This window comes from Electrona antarctica (assembly GCF_951216825.1).
Source record: "Electrona antarctica genome assembly, chromosome: 15".
NCBI classification, from domain to species: Eukaryota; Metazoa; Chordata; class Actinopteri; order Myctophiformes; family Myctophidae; genus Electrona; species Electrona antarctica.
In genome coordinates this window covers 36468796-36488042 of record NC_136796.1, presented here as the reverse complement: position 1 = coordinate 36488042, position 19247 = coordinate 36468796, and the positions used below count along the sequence as shown (strand labels likewise).

General features: G+C 43.4%; 1 protein-coding gene across 1 annotated transcript in view; it reads left to right on the top strand.

Moving 5' to 3' along the window:
• Positions 1-5427: 5427 nt before the first annotated feature.
• LOC306938464 (inactive phospholipase C-like protein 2) overlaps positions 5428-19247 on the top strand; it is a 67160-nt gene continuing 53340 nt past the window's right edge. Inside the window, exon 1 of the mRNA XM_079522657.1 lies at positions 5428-5794. Within this exon, the coding sequence (XP_079378783.1) occupies positions 5555-5794 (240 nt within the window). The 5' untranslated portion in view covers positions 5428-5554. The remainder of the gene's footprint in view (positions 5795-19247) is intronic.

Sequence of the window (19247 nt, the reverse complement as noted above, 5' to 3'; positions counted from 1 at the left end):
TGTGTGTGTGTGTGTGTATAAATGTTTTTTTTAAACAGATAGTGTTTAATGTTTGTGTTGTCTGAACACAAATATTAAATGCCATTAACAATGAATGGAGAATTTACGTGTCTGAGCGAATCGGCATATGTATATATGTCGGTGGGAACCCTTGGCCAATAAGGGACCACCATTCTTGATGATGATGTACGATGATGTACGATTTAGAGCCCTCATTTCACACGGTGTGATTTTTTTTTTTACACATAGTTAAACTGGCAACAGGATTTTACAGTGCACACTCTCTCTCTATCAAGCAAACATAACATCACATATCTATTGCTATCATATTCCACAAAAAAAATAACCTTCTATACACCAAACCATGGTTGTTCAGGTCAAGGACCACTTAGCTGAGACAGAGATGAAGCAGGGACCACCCACAAGTTGTATTCATGTTTAATGTGTATTTATTAGAAATGTAACCACTTAACGCTAATGTAGGTATCTTTATCATTGGCTCTCAAAGTGGACCCTTACAGGTCTATACATTTTACCATGTTGCTTTTGTTTTCATCAATTTTCTCAATGATAACATTTCCTGTTTGTATAGATAATACTGTTAATCTTATTTCATTTTAACTGTGATCGTTCGCAATTGAATATGGGCTATGTAGATGTGACCGACTAGTCACTACCCAGGGCAAGGAAGGACACAACACAGGGCAGCTTTCTTACGTTTGTAGCTTTATTCCTCCAAGTCAAGGGAATAACAATTTGAAAGCATCACAATACTAGTTTACACAGGAGAGCAGATGGCTCTCCACTGTCCGGACAGACTCTCTCTCCTGAGTGTTTGTGGAGATGACTGATTTATCCTGTTGTGCCTTGATCAAGTCCATGCACAACAGGTGCGCAGCCACACCCAGCTCTGAGTCCAGTTCTAGTTTGACTCAGGCCAGGTGTGACTGCTTAACTCAAGTCATCCTCCCTCTCACATACCCCCCCAGCCGAAACCTACTCCCCCCCATACCAAGCAAAAAATAATAATCTTAACACCAGACTCTGACACAGGGTTACCATTCCTAACATAAACAACAACAGACTCTGAAACAGGGTTGCTATACCTAAAATAATAAAACCCCTCAAACAACATTGTCCCACACACTTCCCCAATGTCCAGCCCCACCCTCCCCCTCACTCCCGGAGACCAGAGGCATGGGCTGCTGACCAGGTTGGCAGAGGTGGTTCTGGGCTTATGCTGCTGCAGGGGCTGCTTGGACAGGCTGGGAGGAGGCTCACCAGTGGAGTCACGATGGTGGCTTGTTGGTGGGTTCTCCAGCTGCAGGCTGTTGTCCACGGTGGCTGATGCTCTGCTTCCCCACCCTCAGGTGGACAACACTGTTGCCTTCCGCTGCTGCCGAGGAGTGCTGGGGTTTGTAGCTAGGCCAATGACCAGATTGCTGGGACCTGTAGTCGGGCTCGTTGGTCCTCACCAGGACACTGTGGCTGGTCCTCACCAGGATGCCGTTCACACGTAGCCCGGCTCAGTGGCCCCGTCATTTCATGCAAGTACTGTAGTCCTTGCAAAAGGCGCTGGTGATTGTGCCAGTAACTGCTGTCCATCGGCCTTTCCTTTGCTTGGTCCAACTGCTGCCGCTGTGCCTCTGCCTGTTGCAGGCGCGTGTCAATAGCAAGCTATGCCTGAAACTGATGCTGCTGAAGAGTGGCAGTGTTCTGCTGCACCTCCGCAGAGTCCCAGGAGTTCACTGCTGTCCCTCCATGTCCCTGTTCAGGCTCCAAATGTGACCGACTAGTCACTACCCAGGGCAAAGAAGGACACAACACAGGGCAGCTTCCTTAAGTTTACCTTTTATTCCTCCAAGTCAAGGGAATAACACTTTGAAAGCATCACAATATTAGTTTACACAGGAGAGGAGATAGCTCTCCACTGTCCGGACAGGCGCTCTCTCCTGAGTGTTTGTGGAGATGACTGATTTATCCTGTTGTGCCTTGATCAAGTCCATGCACAACAGGTGCGCAGCCACACCCAGCTCTGAGTCCAGTTCTAGTTTGACTCAGGCCAGGGGCCTGTTCCACGAAACTTGGATTAACTAATCCAGGATTTAGGCCAAAACCAGGCTTTTTAAATCCTGGTCTTTACAGCCTGGTTTATTCTGTTCCACTAAAGCCAAGCGAGGCTTAGAATGGGCGGATTTATCGAGCCAGGATCATAAAGCCTGGCTGAATGCAGAGCCTGGCTTTTTGTTTCTAGACCCATTGGGTGGAACACAGATTTACTGATCCTTCTTCTTCATGGGGTATTATGGCAGTTTGCATCATTAATAGTTGCATTACTGCCCCCGTCTGTATATCTCAGTATCATTACTAATCTATTCAAGACTTACTGATACAAGGACTTAAGCTTCTAAAATAAATACTGCTGCTGTAATTAAAGAGAGAACATACTCTCAACAGTGGATAGACTGAATGATTAACTACCCCAAAAATATAGTTTACATTTTACCACTACTATTAACTTAAAACAGAATTCTTAATATTGTAAGCATAATGATATTGTCGCATTGTGATATTTGGCCATAACTCCCTCCTCTGAGGGAGCTACCTTTGGGGAAGGGGGTTGTTGTCCAGACAGGGGCCAGTGAAACGTTACAATGGTAATATGTTGTAAAACAATGAGTAATGGTAATATGTAGTGGTTTTCACTTTTACAAAAAAAATATATAATATAATATAATATAATATAATATAATATAATATAATATAATATAATATAATATAATATAATATAATATAATATAATATAATATAATATAATATAATAATTCTTCTTAACCGTGCACTTGCACGACAGCAAACCTATTCTGGGGAACATTCACCAAAAGCAGCTGATCTACAAGCTCACAAGCTGTCATGTTGTGCAGCCTATATATTTTGTTTTTTTGATTTTATATAGTGCTTAAATTAGTCCTTTAATGCAGACCGATAAAAATTAGGCAACATAAACCTATAATAATTGAATAAGTGTGGAAAACATCATTGGTTTGTGATCAGTTTGACTGCTTAATGAACAGTAAAGACATCAGGATTAGGTTAAACCTGGCTGTTAGCCTGGTCCGGAGCAGGCTAAGTCCAAAGCATTAGTTTCCATGGTAACTAATGTAGCATCACTTTCATGAAACCGAATCAAGCCTCAACATATCCAGGTTAACTGGTTAAATTAATCTGGCAAGATTAACCAGTTTTCATGAAACCGGTTAATCGCTGATCCAGGATATATTAAGCCAGGATATCTGTTAAATCCCGGTTTAATCTCTAATCCAAGTTTCGTGGAACGGGCCCCAGGTGTGACTGCTTAACTCAGTCATCCTCCCTCTCACATAATTATGGCTGGGTTCCAAATATTGTGTGTGTGTGTGTGTGTGTGTGTGTGTGTGTGTGTGTGTGTGTGTGTGTGTGTGTGTGTGTGTGTGTGTGTGTGTGTGTGTCATCACATTTGTGATGATTGCAATGGCCGTTTTTATCCCAAGAATGCTTGGAATGGATTCAGAATCATGAAAACCCCCTAGTTTGACATGTCACATGCTACTTAAAGCATAATGAAAGTTTGACATTGTTGCCTTATATAGGATGTCAATGGTATGGTCACATTTAAACCCCTTAAATAATACTCAATGCCAATTATGGCACTCAATGTATTTATATAGACAACATTTTTGGCCAATAAAAAAAACTATACCAAATTTCCCACTCCACAACCCCGGCTGCCGGACTACTATAGTGTAGATCTTTGTCCTAACACAAACATTAAATGTCATAGACAATGAATGGAGAATTTACATCATATGTAGACGAGCAAATCGGCTATTTTCGTCCTACACAAAGATTCAATTCCCATTGACAATGAATGGAGAATTTACGTCATATGTGTCTGAGCAAATCGACATGTTACGTTGATGATGTACAATGATAAGAGATTTTTTTTTCTTTTTTCAGTAGCCTAGTCATATGGCTTGGCCGTGATTCTGATGCTCCTGTACCTTTGCCAGATGGTAGAGTGAACAGTCCATTGCTGGGGTGACTACTGACTAGGACCTTTGATGATACTCAAACTCAGCACAGAGTAGTAAATAAATAGGCACCTGTTGCAGTCAATAGAACAAGTTATTGCGACAAGAGCATGTTCATAGAGACAGTCTGACAGATACATGTAGACAGGTCAAATAAAAATAATTAGGATGACAAAAATAAGAATAAGAAAACAAATGAATTAACATAATTAAATATCTTGAGATTATGAAAACAAATGTTATTGAAAAGAAAGTAGAATCTGGCTTTGAATGTTGCCTTTAGCTGCCACCTAGTGGTGGCATCCTAAAACTATCATTATTTGAAACCATATCTGCAGGTTCACATCATAGTAATATAGACATAGAGGATGGGTTCTCTCTCTCTCATTCAGAGCAAAGTCAGCAAACTAAACAATAAATGATTTATGCAATATTGACTTTTCTCTGAGCACACTTCACTTCTGTTCTATATGATCCTATTTGTTCTCCCTGACACAACACCGTCATTCTGGACCTGTGTACACTGTCCCCTCAAGCTGCAGATGCTTCTGGGACTTCCTGACAGATCGAGGGCACTTCGTGAGGCACAGGTAGGTAGCCTACACCACGAGGATGTGTGCTGTGCCACTCCAACCCTATTTTCTGTATGCAATACATCTGGATTTATAGTTAGTTGTAGGCCTACCAGTGTGTATGCTTACAACTTTATAGGTGTAACGCCCGGGATTCGAACTCGGGCCTCCCGCGTTAAAATCCAACATCTTAACCACTAGACTATAGACCAAAGGGATATCTCTCTGGACCGGGGAGATATTAGACTTTTGAGAGCAGAGGCTCTGAGTCATTGCTACATAGGCGTCAAGAGAAGAAGCAGTGCTTCGGAAGACGACAGATTATAATAATAAGGCGGCTGTAGGTCTATTTATATTTGTAGTATTTATAATAACTTAATAAGCTGGACTTGAACGCAAAGCGCGTATAGCGCACACGCACAGTCGCACACGCGATATTGGCAGCCTGCTGGCTGCAGTGGCATGGCACTTTCCCGGCCGTTATGTGGTAAAGCAAAGCAACTAACGGTGCGCACTTGTTAGGTTAGGCACGTCCGTTACCACGTTTCCTGACGTCTATTCATGCTTTCAGCGACGGGAGCATCACCACCACCAGCCAGCCGCAAGCAATAGAGGCTAGAAGAAGGCAGAGCTCTGTCGAATAGAGAAAGAGACGGAAGGAGAGAGAGAGAGAGAGAGAGAGAGCGAGAGAGAGAGAGAGAGAGAGAGAGAGCGAGAGAGAGAGAGAGAGCGAGAGAGAGAGAGATTCTTCAAGTTAGGCTACTTTTGTTCTTGGCGCACGTATATTGATTTCTCCGTCCACAGCCACGGTGGGATCTTGTTGTATTATTAGGCTACGGTACAGTTAGTCTGTATGCATCTTACATGCAGGGATCCGAGCGGATAAGCAGGTGAAATCCAAGTCAGCGTCTCATGGCTGAATTTGGAGAGAAGGGGGGTCCGCCACTCGCCAAGGAGTGGAAAGCACCGTCAGGACTGGGTCGCATGGAGACGCACCGAGAGGAAGAGACCGTGTTGAACGGAGACTGTAGCATGTCAGACGGCGTCAGGAAGATCCAGCGTGATGCGAGCCCTGGGTCGCCAACCCCCGGCAGCCCTGGTCCGGGTGCCGCCACAACAAAACCTATCCCCCGGAGGAGCAGTCTGATCAAGGTATACCAGTCTGTCCTATAGGCCTAAACAAGTATAGGCTACTATGTCTGGCAATTTGGCGGGGGCAACAGATAATACATAATATATAGATAATAATATATAATATATAATTAATAATATTAATAATAATATATGATTTCATTTTAGTAGTGCTGCTGGTGATGCTTTCTGATTTGAGGTGATCAAGAACCTCCATTCATAGCCATAGCCTCAGAATCAGATCCTTATCAACAGGTATGCCATTGGAACAGGCTTGCAGCTTTAACAAACAAATTGCAGAGCAAATGGAAATCTTTCATCTCCATAGGTTCAATGTTCCTTTAGTGTTACATTTTGTGTACAGCCATCTAGCATCAGTTATTATTGTTGTTGTTGTTATCGATAATAGACATAGCAACATAGATAAAGATTAGACATTGGATGTGTTTGCATGTTCTTTGCTCAAGGTTCTTACGCAGAGCACAGCACAGGTCCAGTAAAGTGTAAGTGACCTGTGCCATGAAGACAGTGTCCTTGGCATTGTTCAACACACATTATGTATTAGTGATATCAGCGTTTCTCAAGCATATTTTTAGTTTCTCTGGTCAGATCAGAATCGTTCATATGCCAGTGGCTCTTTTTCATAGTCTGTGGTTGTAGTGGCTAGACTTGTTTCCTTGATTGTACATTACATCAATTACATCAAGGCTTGATGTAATCTTAATCAGTCCTGTGAAGGTGCGAGTGTGAACCGACGGGTTGTTTCTTGTGTCTGGGGATCCTTCCTGCCAAAACAGCATTTTTAAGATGAAATCATCTTTATCTGACTGGTAACCCCCCAGACGGGAAGTTGCACCAGTTGGTCAATTTCCTGGGGCAGCTTGTGTCGCAACAAGCGGTTTATAAGTTTATGAGCCGTTGGAGTTGACGCCTGCTGGCTCTTTCACACACTAGACTTTCTATTTCTCCCTTCCTCAGTCATGTCATGGTTCCACACACACACACACACACACACACACACACACACACACACACACACACACACACACACACACACACACACACACACACACACACACACACACACACACACACCTTGTCCCATGTCCACCCACGTACAACACTACTGAATAATCACCCCATTTCCGGTGATAAGCGTAGACTTTTTACAGGGGCCAGCCCAGTTACAAATTGCAGCCACCTGTCGGTGCTCTTTTAGAATCGATTTAGCGCTTTTAGTTTTCACAAAATATCAGTCAAAATGGGTAATCGGTGGTCGAGACAAAGGACTAATTGGGTTTGTCTTAGAGATATGAGGGACAATACTGTACACAACACAGATGACAGATCTACATCCAGAATTGACCCGGGCCCGGAGACATTACAATCATGTGGTCGATGGCATGCACTAGCCAGGCCACAATGTGTTGGCTATTTAATAATGGTTAATGGATAGGGGGATTGATTCATGAACCACCCATTCCAATCCGTGTCGACGGGTTGATAGTTGGAAAGCTGTGCTATCATTTCCATTTTCTATTCTCCTCTATAGGCTATCATTACCATTTCTATCTGTGTTGGAAATCTTGCGATCAGTCACGTATTTCTGACCTATACTGTCTCTACAGTATGTGTATGTGTTAGTCTGCAGTAAACTAGTAGGCATGATCGGTTTCTTTTGCCCTTTTGGCACCAGGCCAAGAACCTCAATTCTTGACTATAGTCTAATAATCTCTTCTGTCAATGGCAGCTGTAAATTCTTTCATTTATAATTTCAGAACAACCATCCCTCCAGGCTATAGGATAAGCGTCCTGTCAGGCCGTGGACTGGACCGGATAAACTAGACAATCGCAGATGTGCATGTGGTGTTGCTGAATGAGCCCTGCTTATAGCCTTAGCATTGATGGTCATCGCCGTCGTTTTACAATATCTCCACATGCGTGCGTGCACACACACACACACACACACACACACACACACACACACACACACACACACACACACACACACACACACACACACACACACACACACACACACACACACACACACACACACACACACACACACACACACACACACACACACACTTTTATGCCACCAAGCCACAACTTCTACTGAGAGATGTCCACTGTACCAGTGCATGTTCTGTTTTCAACAAAGGGCCAATATGTGCTTAGTCCCACTGCGCGTTACAACTTAATACGGACTTGATCATTCAACATGTTCAAGTGGCACTATACCTGGTAACTCATGTAGACTTTATATCCTATAAACGTCACAGTATTAGGCTATTATTAGGGCATGCCTCCTGGTGGAGATTTGTGCTCCTTTCTAGTATTGCATATTGGATGTTGTATTTATTTACTGCATTATCAGTCAAGTGTTTATTTCCCTTTTCAGCCACTTTGTAGCAGCTGTTTTACAAAGCACATAACATTTTTAATTTATGATCCCCTAGGAAGTGAATGGTCCACCTGTCTACGCTACAGTATCTATCTTGCTGAAGTCGGGCTGTGTGCTCGGGCTAGACAAACTATGTATACTGTAGCTCATGTCAGGATTCCTGACAATGGGAGAATCCTCCGGGCAGCGTATAATGTAGGCAGATAAACAGGAAACATGACATTCCAGACCAGTTTAACGTTAGCCAGGGGATTTGTGATTTGTGCAGAGATAGTTATGTCATGTCCCGTGGGGCTGTCGGCTGAGGCTATACCTACCTTTCTTAGCATTCCATAGTATTTCTTGTGGATGCCCTTTTGCCCTCCTCTGTTTTGTGTGTATGCATGGTCTCCCACCACCACCACTGCATTGACTTGTGTCTGTCTCAAGTTCACCTTGATGGAGATATAGCCATCTCGCGCACGCTCGTGTGCGTGCATGTGTGCGTGCGTGTGTGGATTGCACTTGTGTTTGCACCTGTGTGTGTGCACACACAGCCCCGGGTTGTTGTGTGAGTAATAAAGAGTCTGACCTGACCAGGGGGCAAAGGGAGAGCAATTCTGAGATTAAATTAGTTTTTTTGTTGACACAGTTTGGATAGCTCAGACGGTAGACTCTCAGGTGATTAATCTCATAGTCCGGTATTCAACTCCCTGTTCAGGTTTAGGCTTTGTGCAGATTGAAGTTGTTTTTCTCTGTCATCATGAGTCGGATACCAAATGTATTATTCCATGCGCGCGCACGTGCATGCGTGTGTGCTGTATACATGTGTCATGTGTTTATCTCACTTTGTACAGACAGTACTGTATGTGTGTGTGTTCGTCCACATACTGTATTATGTATGCATGAATACACGTTTGTGCACAAGTGTGGGTGCATGGGTTAGTGGTATTCACTGTGCACACACACACACACACACACACACACACACACACACACACACACACACACACACACACACACACACACACACACACACACACACACACACACACACACACACACACACACACACACACACACACACACACACACACACACACACACACACACACACCTCTTGTTGTTTGCCACTTTCTGTGTGTGTGTGCTTACTTATCTGCTGATGTACAACTGTGTGATCTGTCTAAATAGGCATGAGTTAGTGAGTGTGTATGAGGGTCTACGTATACACACACGTGTGCATGTGCGTCAGTGTGTTTGTTGTTGTGTGTTTGACGCTGAGGGTACTATGCTAGCCAGGGGGACTTAATTGGCACAGCTGGGGATGAGGTTATGGCTATACTTAGTCACTCACCGGTGTCGTGCGCTGGAAATAGGCGATATACAAGCTCACAACATGACGCAACCACGATGCGTTGTGAGCTTGTAGATTGGATATTTATTTGGCCACGCAGGATAAATCTGTTGGGACAACTAAGAGCCTCAGACACCTTATAGCTCCTCACGCTGACATCTTTATCCAGCTTTATCCCAATCAGGACGGGAACGCCTTTTGGTGTTTTAAGGATTATGTTATACTCTAGCTATTGAAAAATAGCAGATCTACAATACAAGCTCATAGCGCAGAACCAAGTGCCGCGCTACGAGCTCGTAGATCTGCAATTTTTGATTTAAAAAAAAAAATCTTTCAGAGCGAACGTTTTTAACTCAAATCTTTGCTTCTGGGGTCCCCGGAACAACATCATTTCAGTCGGCGGCCAAATACATATAATATTTGGGGTCCTTGACATGAAATAGTTTGAGGTGTTTCAGAAAACTGTCATGATTTAGAAGACATTTTGTAGAATCTAGCTGGTCTCAGTCCTAAACGAGTTAAATCATTTTTTCTGACAGAGGCACTACGTGGCAAACACTCAGAGGCAGAATATCTTCACCCTGACAGGGTCGGGGGGAAAAAAACATTATTTTACGCCTGCTGATAAAGCGACAAAGGGCAAAGATGGATGGAGAGCACACCTGGCATGGTATAAATAATGATATGCAGTACACACACAAATGCACGCACACACGCACGCACACACGCCTTCTGATCCCTTCTGTTGCTATGGGATCGCCTTATGCGGTGAAGAACCTGTGTGTGTGTGTGTGTGTGTGTGTGTGTGTGTGTGTGTGTGTGTGTGTGTGTGTGTGTGTGTGTGTGTGTGTGTGTGTGTGTGTGCACACGTGTGTGTGTGTGTGTGTGTGTGCGTGCGCCTTTATTGGTGTATTATCTGAGCTTGTGTCTGACCAAGGTTGCTGTGGAGGCATGCAAAAGAAGTAACACAATAGTCTACGACAGCCTCTCATTGGTGCATTCAGTGCATTCAGATGGTGCATTCAGATGGTGCATTCAGTGCATTCAGATGGTGCATTCAGATGGTGCATTCAGTGCATTCAGATGGTGCATTCAGATGGTGCATTCAGTGCATTCAGATGGTGCATTCAGATGGTGCATTCAGTGCATTCAGATGGTGCATTCAGATGGTGCATTCAGTGCATTCAGATGGTGCATTCAGATGGTGCATTCAGTGCATTCAGTGCATTCAGATGGTGCATTCAGTGCATTCAGATGGTGCATTCAGATGGTGAATTCAGATGGTGCATTCAGATGGTGCATTCAGTGCATTCAGTGCATTCAGATGGTGCATTCAGAAGATGGTGCATTCAGATGGTGCATTCAGTGCATTCAGATGGTGCATTCAGATGGTGCATTCAGTGCATTCAGATGGTGCATTCAGATGGTGCATTCAGATGGTGCATTCAGTGCATTCAGATGGTGCATTCAGTGCATTCAGATGGTGCATTCAGTGCATTCAGATGGTGCATTCAGTGCATTCAGATGGTGCATTCAGTGCATTCAGATGGTGCATTCAGTGCATTCAGATGGGCGACTGTGGCTCAAGAGGTAGAGCAGGTCGTCCAATGATCCATGGGTCGGCGGTTCGAATCCCGGCTCCTCCTGGCTACATGTCGAAGTGTCCTTGGGCAAGACACTGAACCCCAAATTGCTCCCGATGTGCTGGTTGGTACCTTGCATGGCCGCAATCGGTGTATGAATGTGTGTGTGAATGGGTGAATGTAATGCACAATCTATGTAAAGCGCCTTGGATAAAGGCGCTATATAAATGCACCATTTACCATTTACCAGTCTACGACGGCCTCTCATTGGTGCATGCATTGTTCCAGCCATCTACAGTTTGAGTTCAGTCTGCTTCAGCAAAGGATGCATCTGTGAAGTTTATGAGCCAAAACTTGTGGTCATCTCCTCTAGCATGATGAACTTTTGGCCCCATTTAGACTGCAGTCACATCCAGTCAAATCTGATTCAAATCAGGGTTTTTTTTCTTCTCAAATCGATCTTTTGGCCCGACCTTTCACACTGCCGTTGGCGCTGACGTCGAACACTGGCATATATGAATAAAAATTGTATTTCTGTTTGACTTTTAGGCGATTATTGGAGTTGCACAGGGCAGATATGACAAAGATATAAAAAACAAAATGACTGACATATGTAATAACTTTATATTTTCCAAAAAAACAGTTGCGATCATCACAAATAACTGTGATTAGAGTAGACGATTATGTAATAATTGTGACAGGACTGTGTTAGTGAGTGCGTGCGTGCGTGCGTGCGTGCGTCCGTATGTGCAAGATGTGTGATCACATCTGTCTCTGTGTGTGTGTGTGTGTGTGTGTGTGTGTGTGTGTGTGTGTGTGTGTGTGTGTGTGTGTGTGTGTGTGTGTGTGTGTGTGTGTGTGTGTGTGTGTGTGTGTGTGTGTGTGTGTGTGTGTGTGTGTGTGTGTGTGTGTGCACATTTTCGTATATAGAGCATCTGCATTTCTATTCCATCACTAGGTCAGCTCAGTGGTTTTGCAATCTGGTTCATTTAGTAGCGTGTTGCTGAAAATGGTTTCCTCATATCTCTGTCTGGAAGAAACCACCTAACTCCAAAAGTGAAGTTAAGAGGTTTTTCGTCTAAGTGCTTTTTAATACTTTCCATTGGTTCAATATTTTTTTTAAACCAACACACAGACATAAAGGGTGTTCAATAGCATTGAGTTATGCAAAGAAAAATGGAGTTAGGTGATTTCTTCTGGACAGCAACGGTATATAAAGTGCAGCTGAGAGAAAAGAAGTATATGGTGCCGCTCACAAACTGAAGCTCCACTTCATTGTCACATCACACGTTTACACATGCTGTCGCTAGAAGGGAGGGGGCGAACACTTCCTGTTTCTCATTTAGTAGTGATTTCCTGTCCTGTATAACGCAAACACATGCACACACTGCAGGCGCACGCACGCACGCACGCACGCACGCACGCACACACTAAGCAGAGACAGGCTGTGGATAATAGCTCGAAAATGTACCTGCCAATGACATCATCATAGAGATTGCTAACTAGATAAAAGATGAAAGAAAAAAACCCTACTGAAACAGTCATTGCAAAATGCTGTCGCCTCTTAACAGGGGCACGAAGTATGATCACATCTCCCCTCCACTGGCTCCACTGATTCAGTTGTTTTTGAGGAGCGCTAGCCCCTCCTATAAACAGCTATAGTGTAGATTCTGTCTGAACACAAACATTAAATGCCATTGACAATGAATGGAGAATTTAAGTCATATTATATGTGTCTGACCTGAGCAAATCGGCAAATGTATGTGGGTGGCCCCCCTTGGCCAATAAGGGACCTAAATGGGTTGGCACCAATGTAGCCTATACATATCAGAGCATCTAGCTCCCAATAACCCTACAAGTAAAGGGTCTTTTAATATGAGGTCTACTGACTGAGTTATTTCTTCCGGTCCCACAAACAAGTCAGCCTGTGACTGCGATCGGTGTCGTTTTGCCTGACGATGCGGCTTTTCTTGTCTCCCATCAAGATAAAATAGAGGTAGAAAGAGTGCTTAGTTTAGAACTACTCAAGATAGATCAGATCAGCTCCTGGTTAGTAGACAATAGGCTGTCTCTAGATCTTAGCAAAACAGTCGATTCTCTAAACACTAAACTAAAGAAGTCCCCTGGGTTCGTGGTTGTAGTTGGTGACTTTGAAGTTACGGCCAAAGGATTCAATGAAGTAACTTGGCTGCCTGTATATTAGACAATAACCTGTCCGGAGAGAGCTGGCCCTGCAGGCCATAAATAAGGTTAATCAAAGAGGGAAATTCCCTGCTAGAACATATTCATTCTTAAATAGAAATGCTCTGGAAATATTGGCAGGGGCTCTGGTCCAATGTCATGTTGATTATGCAAGCTCTTCAACACAGGCATTTGCATCTTTGAAAATAAGCTACAAACGTCACAAAACAAACTAGCTATGCAGGTTAACCTAAAACTCCACCCCAGAACACACCTTCTCCTGTCTCAAGGTTTCTTCGACTATGCATGCACCTCATGGTACCGCAGCACCTGGTCTACAAGATTCGCTACACCACTAATATACCCGCCATGTACCTGTCAAAATACTTCCTTTAATATCAACAAAGTCCACACCCATAACACCAGAGGGAGTTCCATAAACCACGTTCAACCCAGATTCAGCTCAAACAAGGGGTAAAATAAATTCCACTAAAATGTGGAACGCCCTACCAACAGCCGTTGAGAAATGTGAATCCCTAGACTCCTTCAAAAGTGCTCTCAAAGAGCACTTACGGGCGGCTGCAACCCTTATGTAAACAAGTCTTAGTGCTTTTTCTGCATGGTTTTATCCTCTTAGCAGATGTTGTATTGACCTGTACTTTCGTTGAACTGCACCCATTCTACAAACAATCTTCAATCAATCGATCAATAAATCAATCAATCAATCAATCAAACAAACAAACAAACTCAGGGTAGATGATAGAGTTTCATTAAACAGGGTATGGTCCACAGGATACGAAACAAGGTCACTCTGAGATACCTTCATAATTACTTCTCTAAAGGTTAGTGACATTCATAATCATTTTAATTTCACAAGACGTAGCGCCACCGACCTTGTAGACCTGCTAAATTTAGTAGCTGTTCATACTCTGCGGAATGGGTAACCCTAAAGTCTTTAAGGACAACTTCACCACTTTTCAACCTATGTTCATAGAGTTGGTCCTCACTAATGTTCATGATAAAATGTGTCTCATAGAATGGCTATGGGCATTTCAGAAAGTATCGAACGTAGTATTTCCAAATGTGTTATATGATTGGATTCAATGCTGTAAGGCTGTGAGGTTTTCAAGGTTTGCAATGTTTAGTGTTTTGTCTTGTTCATGTACAGTATGTTGTATGTAGCTTTGTCTTGTTTGCATGTACAATAATGATTGTGACGTATCTGTGTTGGGAGCCCCTCGAAAACGAGATGGTACATCTCAAGCGGTCTTTTTCCTAATAAAGAAACTTGAATCATCAAAGCCGTCTTCCAGTGACATCGTCGATGGGGAATCCAAGCAGGCTTTCTATTCCTGGAAAGTTCCAATGCAATAATGGAAGCAATCTCTCTTGTGATAATACAAATCATATATATATATTTTTTTAAATCTGCTACAGTGACGATTATGTCACTGTAAGACAGGTTTCTGAACTGCCTACAGCCGTCATATGAGAGACAGACTGAGTAGGAGAAAAAAATTGTGATCTTTTATCATGAACATTATAGTGAAGACCAATTATATGAAGATAGGTTGAAAAGTGGTGAAGTGGTCCTTTAAATCCTCTCTGAAGATATGGCTGAATAGCAGCTGGACCTGCTATTCAGTCAGATCTTGAACCTTAACCTTCACCTTAGCTTTTAACCACTTTAACCATTGTTTTAAACTTTAACTGTTGAAAAATAGAAGATCTACAAGCTCAGAGCGCGGCACTTGGTGCTGCGCTATGAGCTTGTAGAAAGGGCCTTCCTGTGTGGAGTTTGCATGTTCTCCCCGTGTCCCCTAGGGTATAGGTACCCTCACAAAGAACATGCAGTAATCCTGGTCTCTAAACTGCTTCCCCCTGGCCAGCCGGGGCGCCTGATGGAGGGGAAAGGAACTGGTCGGAATAACGTGTTCCTTCCACGTGCTATGTCCAGCCGGTGAAATTCCCCCCTGTCAGGTGAAAAGAAGCAGCTTGGACTCCTCATGCATTGAAGGAAACATGAGGTCAGTCCGCTGCTTTGCTAATGGGGGGGGGGGGGGGGGGGTCCCTGGAACAACATATTTTCAGATGGGGTCGGCAGCCAATTACATATAATTCAAGGGTTCCTTGACAGGGGTCCTTGACATGAAATAGTTTGAGAACCACTGATTGAACATTGTTGCAAGGAGTTGGGACTGAGTTGCATTGGTGCGGTTTGGCCTTTATTTGCATTGGTGCGGTTTGGCGCACACGCACGCACACACACACACGCACGCACGCAATACAGTACATACAACATTGCTGTTCTTCACATTTTCGACTCTACTATGTCCCCATTCCCAAGTGGTTCATTAACATGCAAGCGTATTGAAAACAGATACAGTACGCTCCACTTCAGATCTATGTGCAGTGAATGACAAAACTCTGTTACATGACTTGTTCCGTGTGTCACTAACACACACACACACACACACACACACACACACACACACACACACACACACACACACACACACACACACACACACACACACACACACACACACACACACACACACACACACACACACGCTCAATTACTTAATTTAAGTCTACACATTTAGAGAGAATGTAGATTGTTATTTTGATCAACGTTTGCCTGTTACCTCCCCTATGATACCAACATCAATACAGCATGGACTAAATGTCATCTAATGGTGGTCCGTGGCTCAAATGCTGAATAAATAATGGATCTTGATATGAAAAGCGTTGAAAACCCACTGCTTTAAAGCATGACATCATGAACAGTAGCATCTATAACCTGTATATAGCAGTGTTAATTTCGTCGACTAAAACTATGACAAAAAATGTTCTTCGACTACCTTTTTCACTGAGGAAAACTAAATGGAAACTAAATGAAAACTAAGCTATGATGACTAAAACTAATAGAAAATTAGAAAATTAGAAAATAGAAAACTATAAGAATAATGTTGACAATTTCGTCAACAAATAAAAACTAGACTAAAATGTTAGGAAGGGACTAGTGGACAAGAGATCCAGTGTAATTTTACACTTGGTTGCATGCTGAAAATATCCAATCTACACTAGATTGGCTATTTCAGCAAGTGTAAAATGAGTCATTACGACGGCATCAAGGCACGCCAAAACTGTAGATTTAGTCTAAAACTAGACTAACACTAAGACATTCCCGGTGACTAAAATGTCACTAAAACTAAATGAAAACTATTCAAGAGACTATGACTAAAACTAAAATCAATCATTTGCTGTCAACATCAACACTGGTATATTCAGTTCCTTTACATGTCTCCATTTCCCTCCCACTGATCATCCCATTGGTTCTCTTTCTCATCATGCCATAGCTGATAGCTCTCAGTTGTTCTTGTGCTGCTCATCAGCTCAATATATACGTATTGCAAGTGGCCAAAATAGGGACTGTTATTAGTCTCAAGGGTGCATAAAGAAATTACTTCATTGTCTCTGTAAAGTCGCCCGAACGGCCAAGGCTCCAAGAACAGTCAGAAAATGTAGGTTAAGGGTTTTTATTCTCCCAAAACTCCTCCACCAACCTCCAGACAGTTTTCTTCAGTGCAATTCACATATCAACAACTAAATACTGGCCAACAATAGACCAACAAAATAAATACTTAGGCAAACTTTGGCCGGTCACACAAGGCCCTGTAGCTCTCCCTCAGGACTGTTACCCGTGTTAAAGCCCACAACCAACTGCCTCACATGTCCTTGCAGCCTCCCTTAAATAGGGGTGGATCCTACCACAGGACAGTTAACAAGTATAACTTGGGTTGGAAACTCAATGAAAATTAAACTCAAAGCATAGGAAACACCCCTCCCCTGCATAGCACTTGGCCCCTTCCTAAATCAAGGCAAATGCCACCAGCAGTGCAGGAGAGACAATTAGCAAACAATCAGTGAACACAGTTTTCAATAAACCAGTTTAAAACATTAGTCCTTGCATGTTATAGAAAGCAGTTTCATGTGTCTTTGTATATAGGGCACGGGTTGCCCCGTGACAGTCTCCACCAGGCCGAATGCATGGGGAGAGAGTATACTGTATGTTTGTCTCCACCAGGCCGAATGCATGGGGAGAGAGTATACTGCATGTTTGTCTCCACCAGGCCGAAGGCATGGGGAGAGAGTATACTGTATGTTTGTCTCCACCAGGCCGAATGCATGGGGAGAGAGTATACTGCATGTTTGTCTCCACCAGGCCGAAGGCATGGGGAGAGAGTATACTGTATGTTTGTCTCCACCAGGCCGAATGCATGGGGAGAGAGTATACTGCATGTTTGTCTCCACCAGGCCGAAGGCATGGGGAGAGAGTATACTGTATGTTTGTCTCCACCAGGCCGAAGGCATGGGGAGAGAGTATACTGCATGTTTGTCTCCACCAGGCCGAAGGCATGGGGAGAGAGTATACTGCATGTTTGTCTCCACCAGGCCGAAGGCATGGGGAGAGAGTATACTGTATGTTTGTCTCCACCAGGCCGAAGGCATGGGGAGAGAGTAACTGTATGTTTGTCTCCACCAGGCCGAAGGCATGGGGAGAGAGTATGTTTTGCACTCCGTCCGTGTGCGTCCGTCCGTCCTTCCTTCCGTCCGTCCGTTACCAGCTAATCTCCGTCACCATTGGCCCCGATCCATGCCAAACTTTGCACACACACTCCCTGGATGCCAACGACGAACCTCTGCCCCAAATATTCTCCAACGGCCTGTTATAGCGCCACCAGGAGGCCGACTTTTGTAAAACACGTTTTTTGATATTACTCCTCCAGATTTTGTCCAAAAATCCCGTAAATTGTTACACAGTAACTCTATGGTAATGTTCTCAAGACGGATCTGTCCAATATTTCATATTCCATCCTAATTGGCTAACATTGGCTTTCAAAGTTTTCAGGATTGGCCCGTTTTGAACAAAAAGCCTCAAATCATGAACGCAGTGTGCAATTTACGTGCAATCTTTCACGCACTTTCCTACTAGGTTGAGGAATATATCCCACCCTTTTCACATTGGCCTGTTATAGCGCCTCAAATCATCCAATTGCCATCAAAGGCGTAAGAACAAATGGCACCCTTTTCACATTGGCCTATTATAGCCATAGCCTTATACTGTATATAGGCTAGATGGCTCAAGGCGGAGTCTCTGACGGAGTTCACCCGGCGGCCATCTTGCTGAGGGGCTACAGTACAGTATGTTCAATGGCAGCTCAAACAAAAATAGTCATAACTCCCTCAAATCTTGACGGGTTGGTTTATTACAAACGTTGTCAACGTGGCTATGATTCAGGACGCTTATCTGCTTAATTTAGTTTTTATATGAACGTTGTATAAAAGCATATAAGTATGCGGACGTCTCTGACATTTATAACAAACCAAACCGTTTGAAAATCGGATGAAAATTTAGCAAGTTATGGTTATTTAAAAAGTACATGCCCATAGACACAATGTTATGCTGCCCCTCGGTAAGATGGCCGCCACGTAGCAACGTCGCTCTCCATTGGCCAGAGTGTGGGTGAGCCATCTAGCTTTCTTATATATATTTATGATTATAGCGCCACCAGGAGGCCACAACCTGACCTGCCCCGAGGGGCACTTTTTCTAGTTCCCTTATTCTGCAGACTCGGGAGTTTTCCAATTAGTACTATGCATGGTCTAAATACAATATGCATACTGATTGATTGATTGATTGAAATATTTATTAACAGTCTCCAGAATTACAGTACATTTCAAGCACAAACTCAATACAAAGACTGTTAACTGTGAGTGGACGACCCAATTAAGCATTACACTTGTTTACAAGAGGGTCCACCAAAAAACTACTGTACGACTGCCCCCTAAAAATCAATGATTCAAATCATGAGTCAGAGCTTTCACTCGACTAAACTAAACCAACTCTTTTGCTTCTTTATTCTAGATCTAGACCATTCGACACCACCGCGGCTGGTTCAG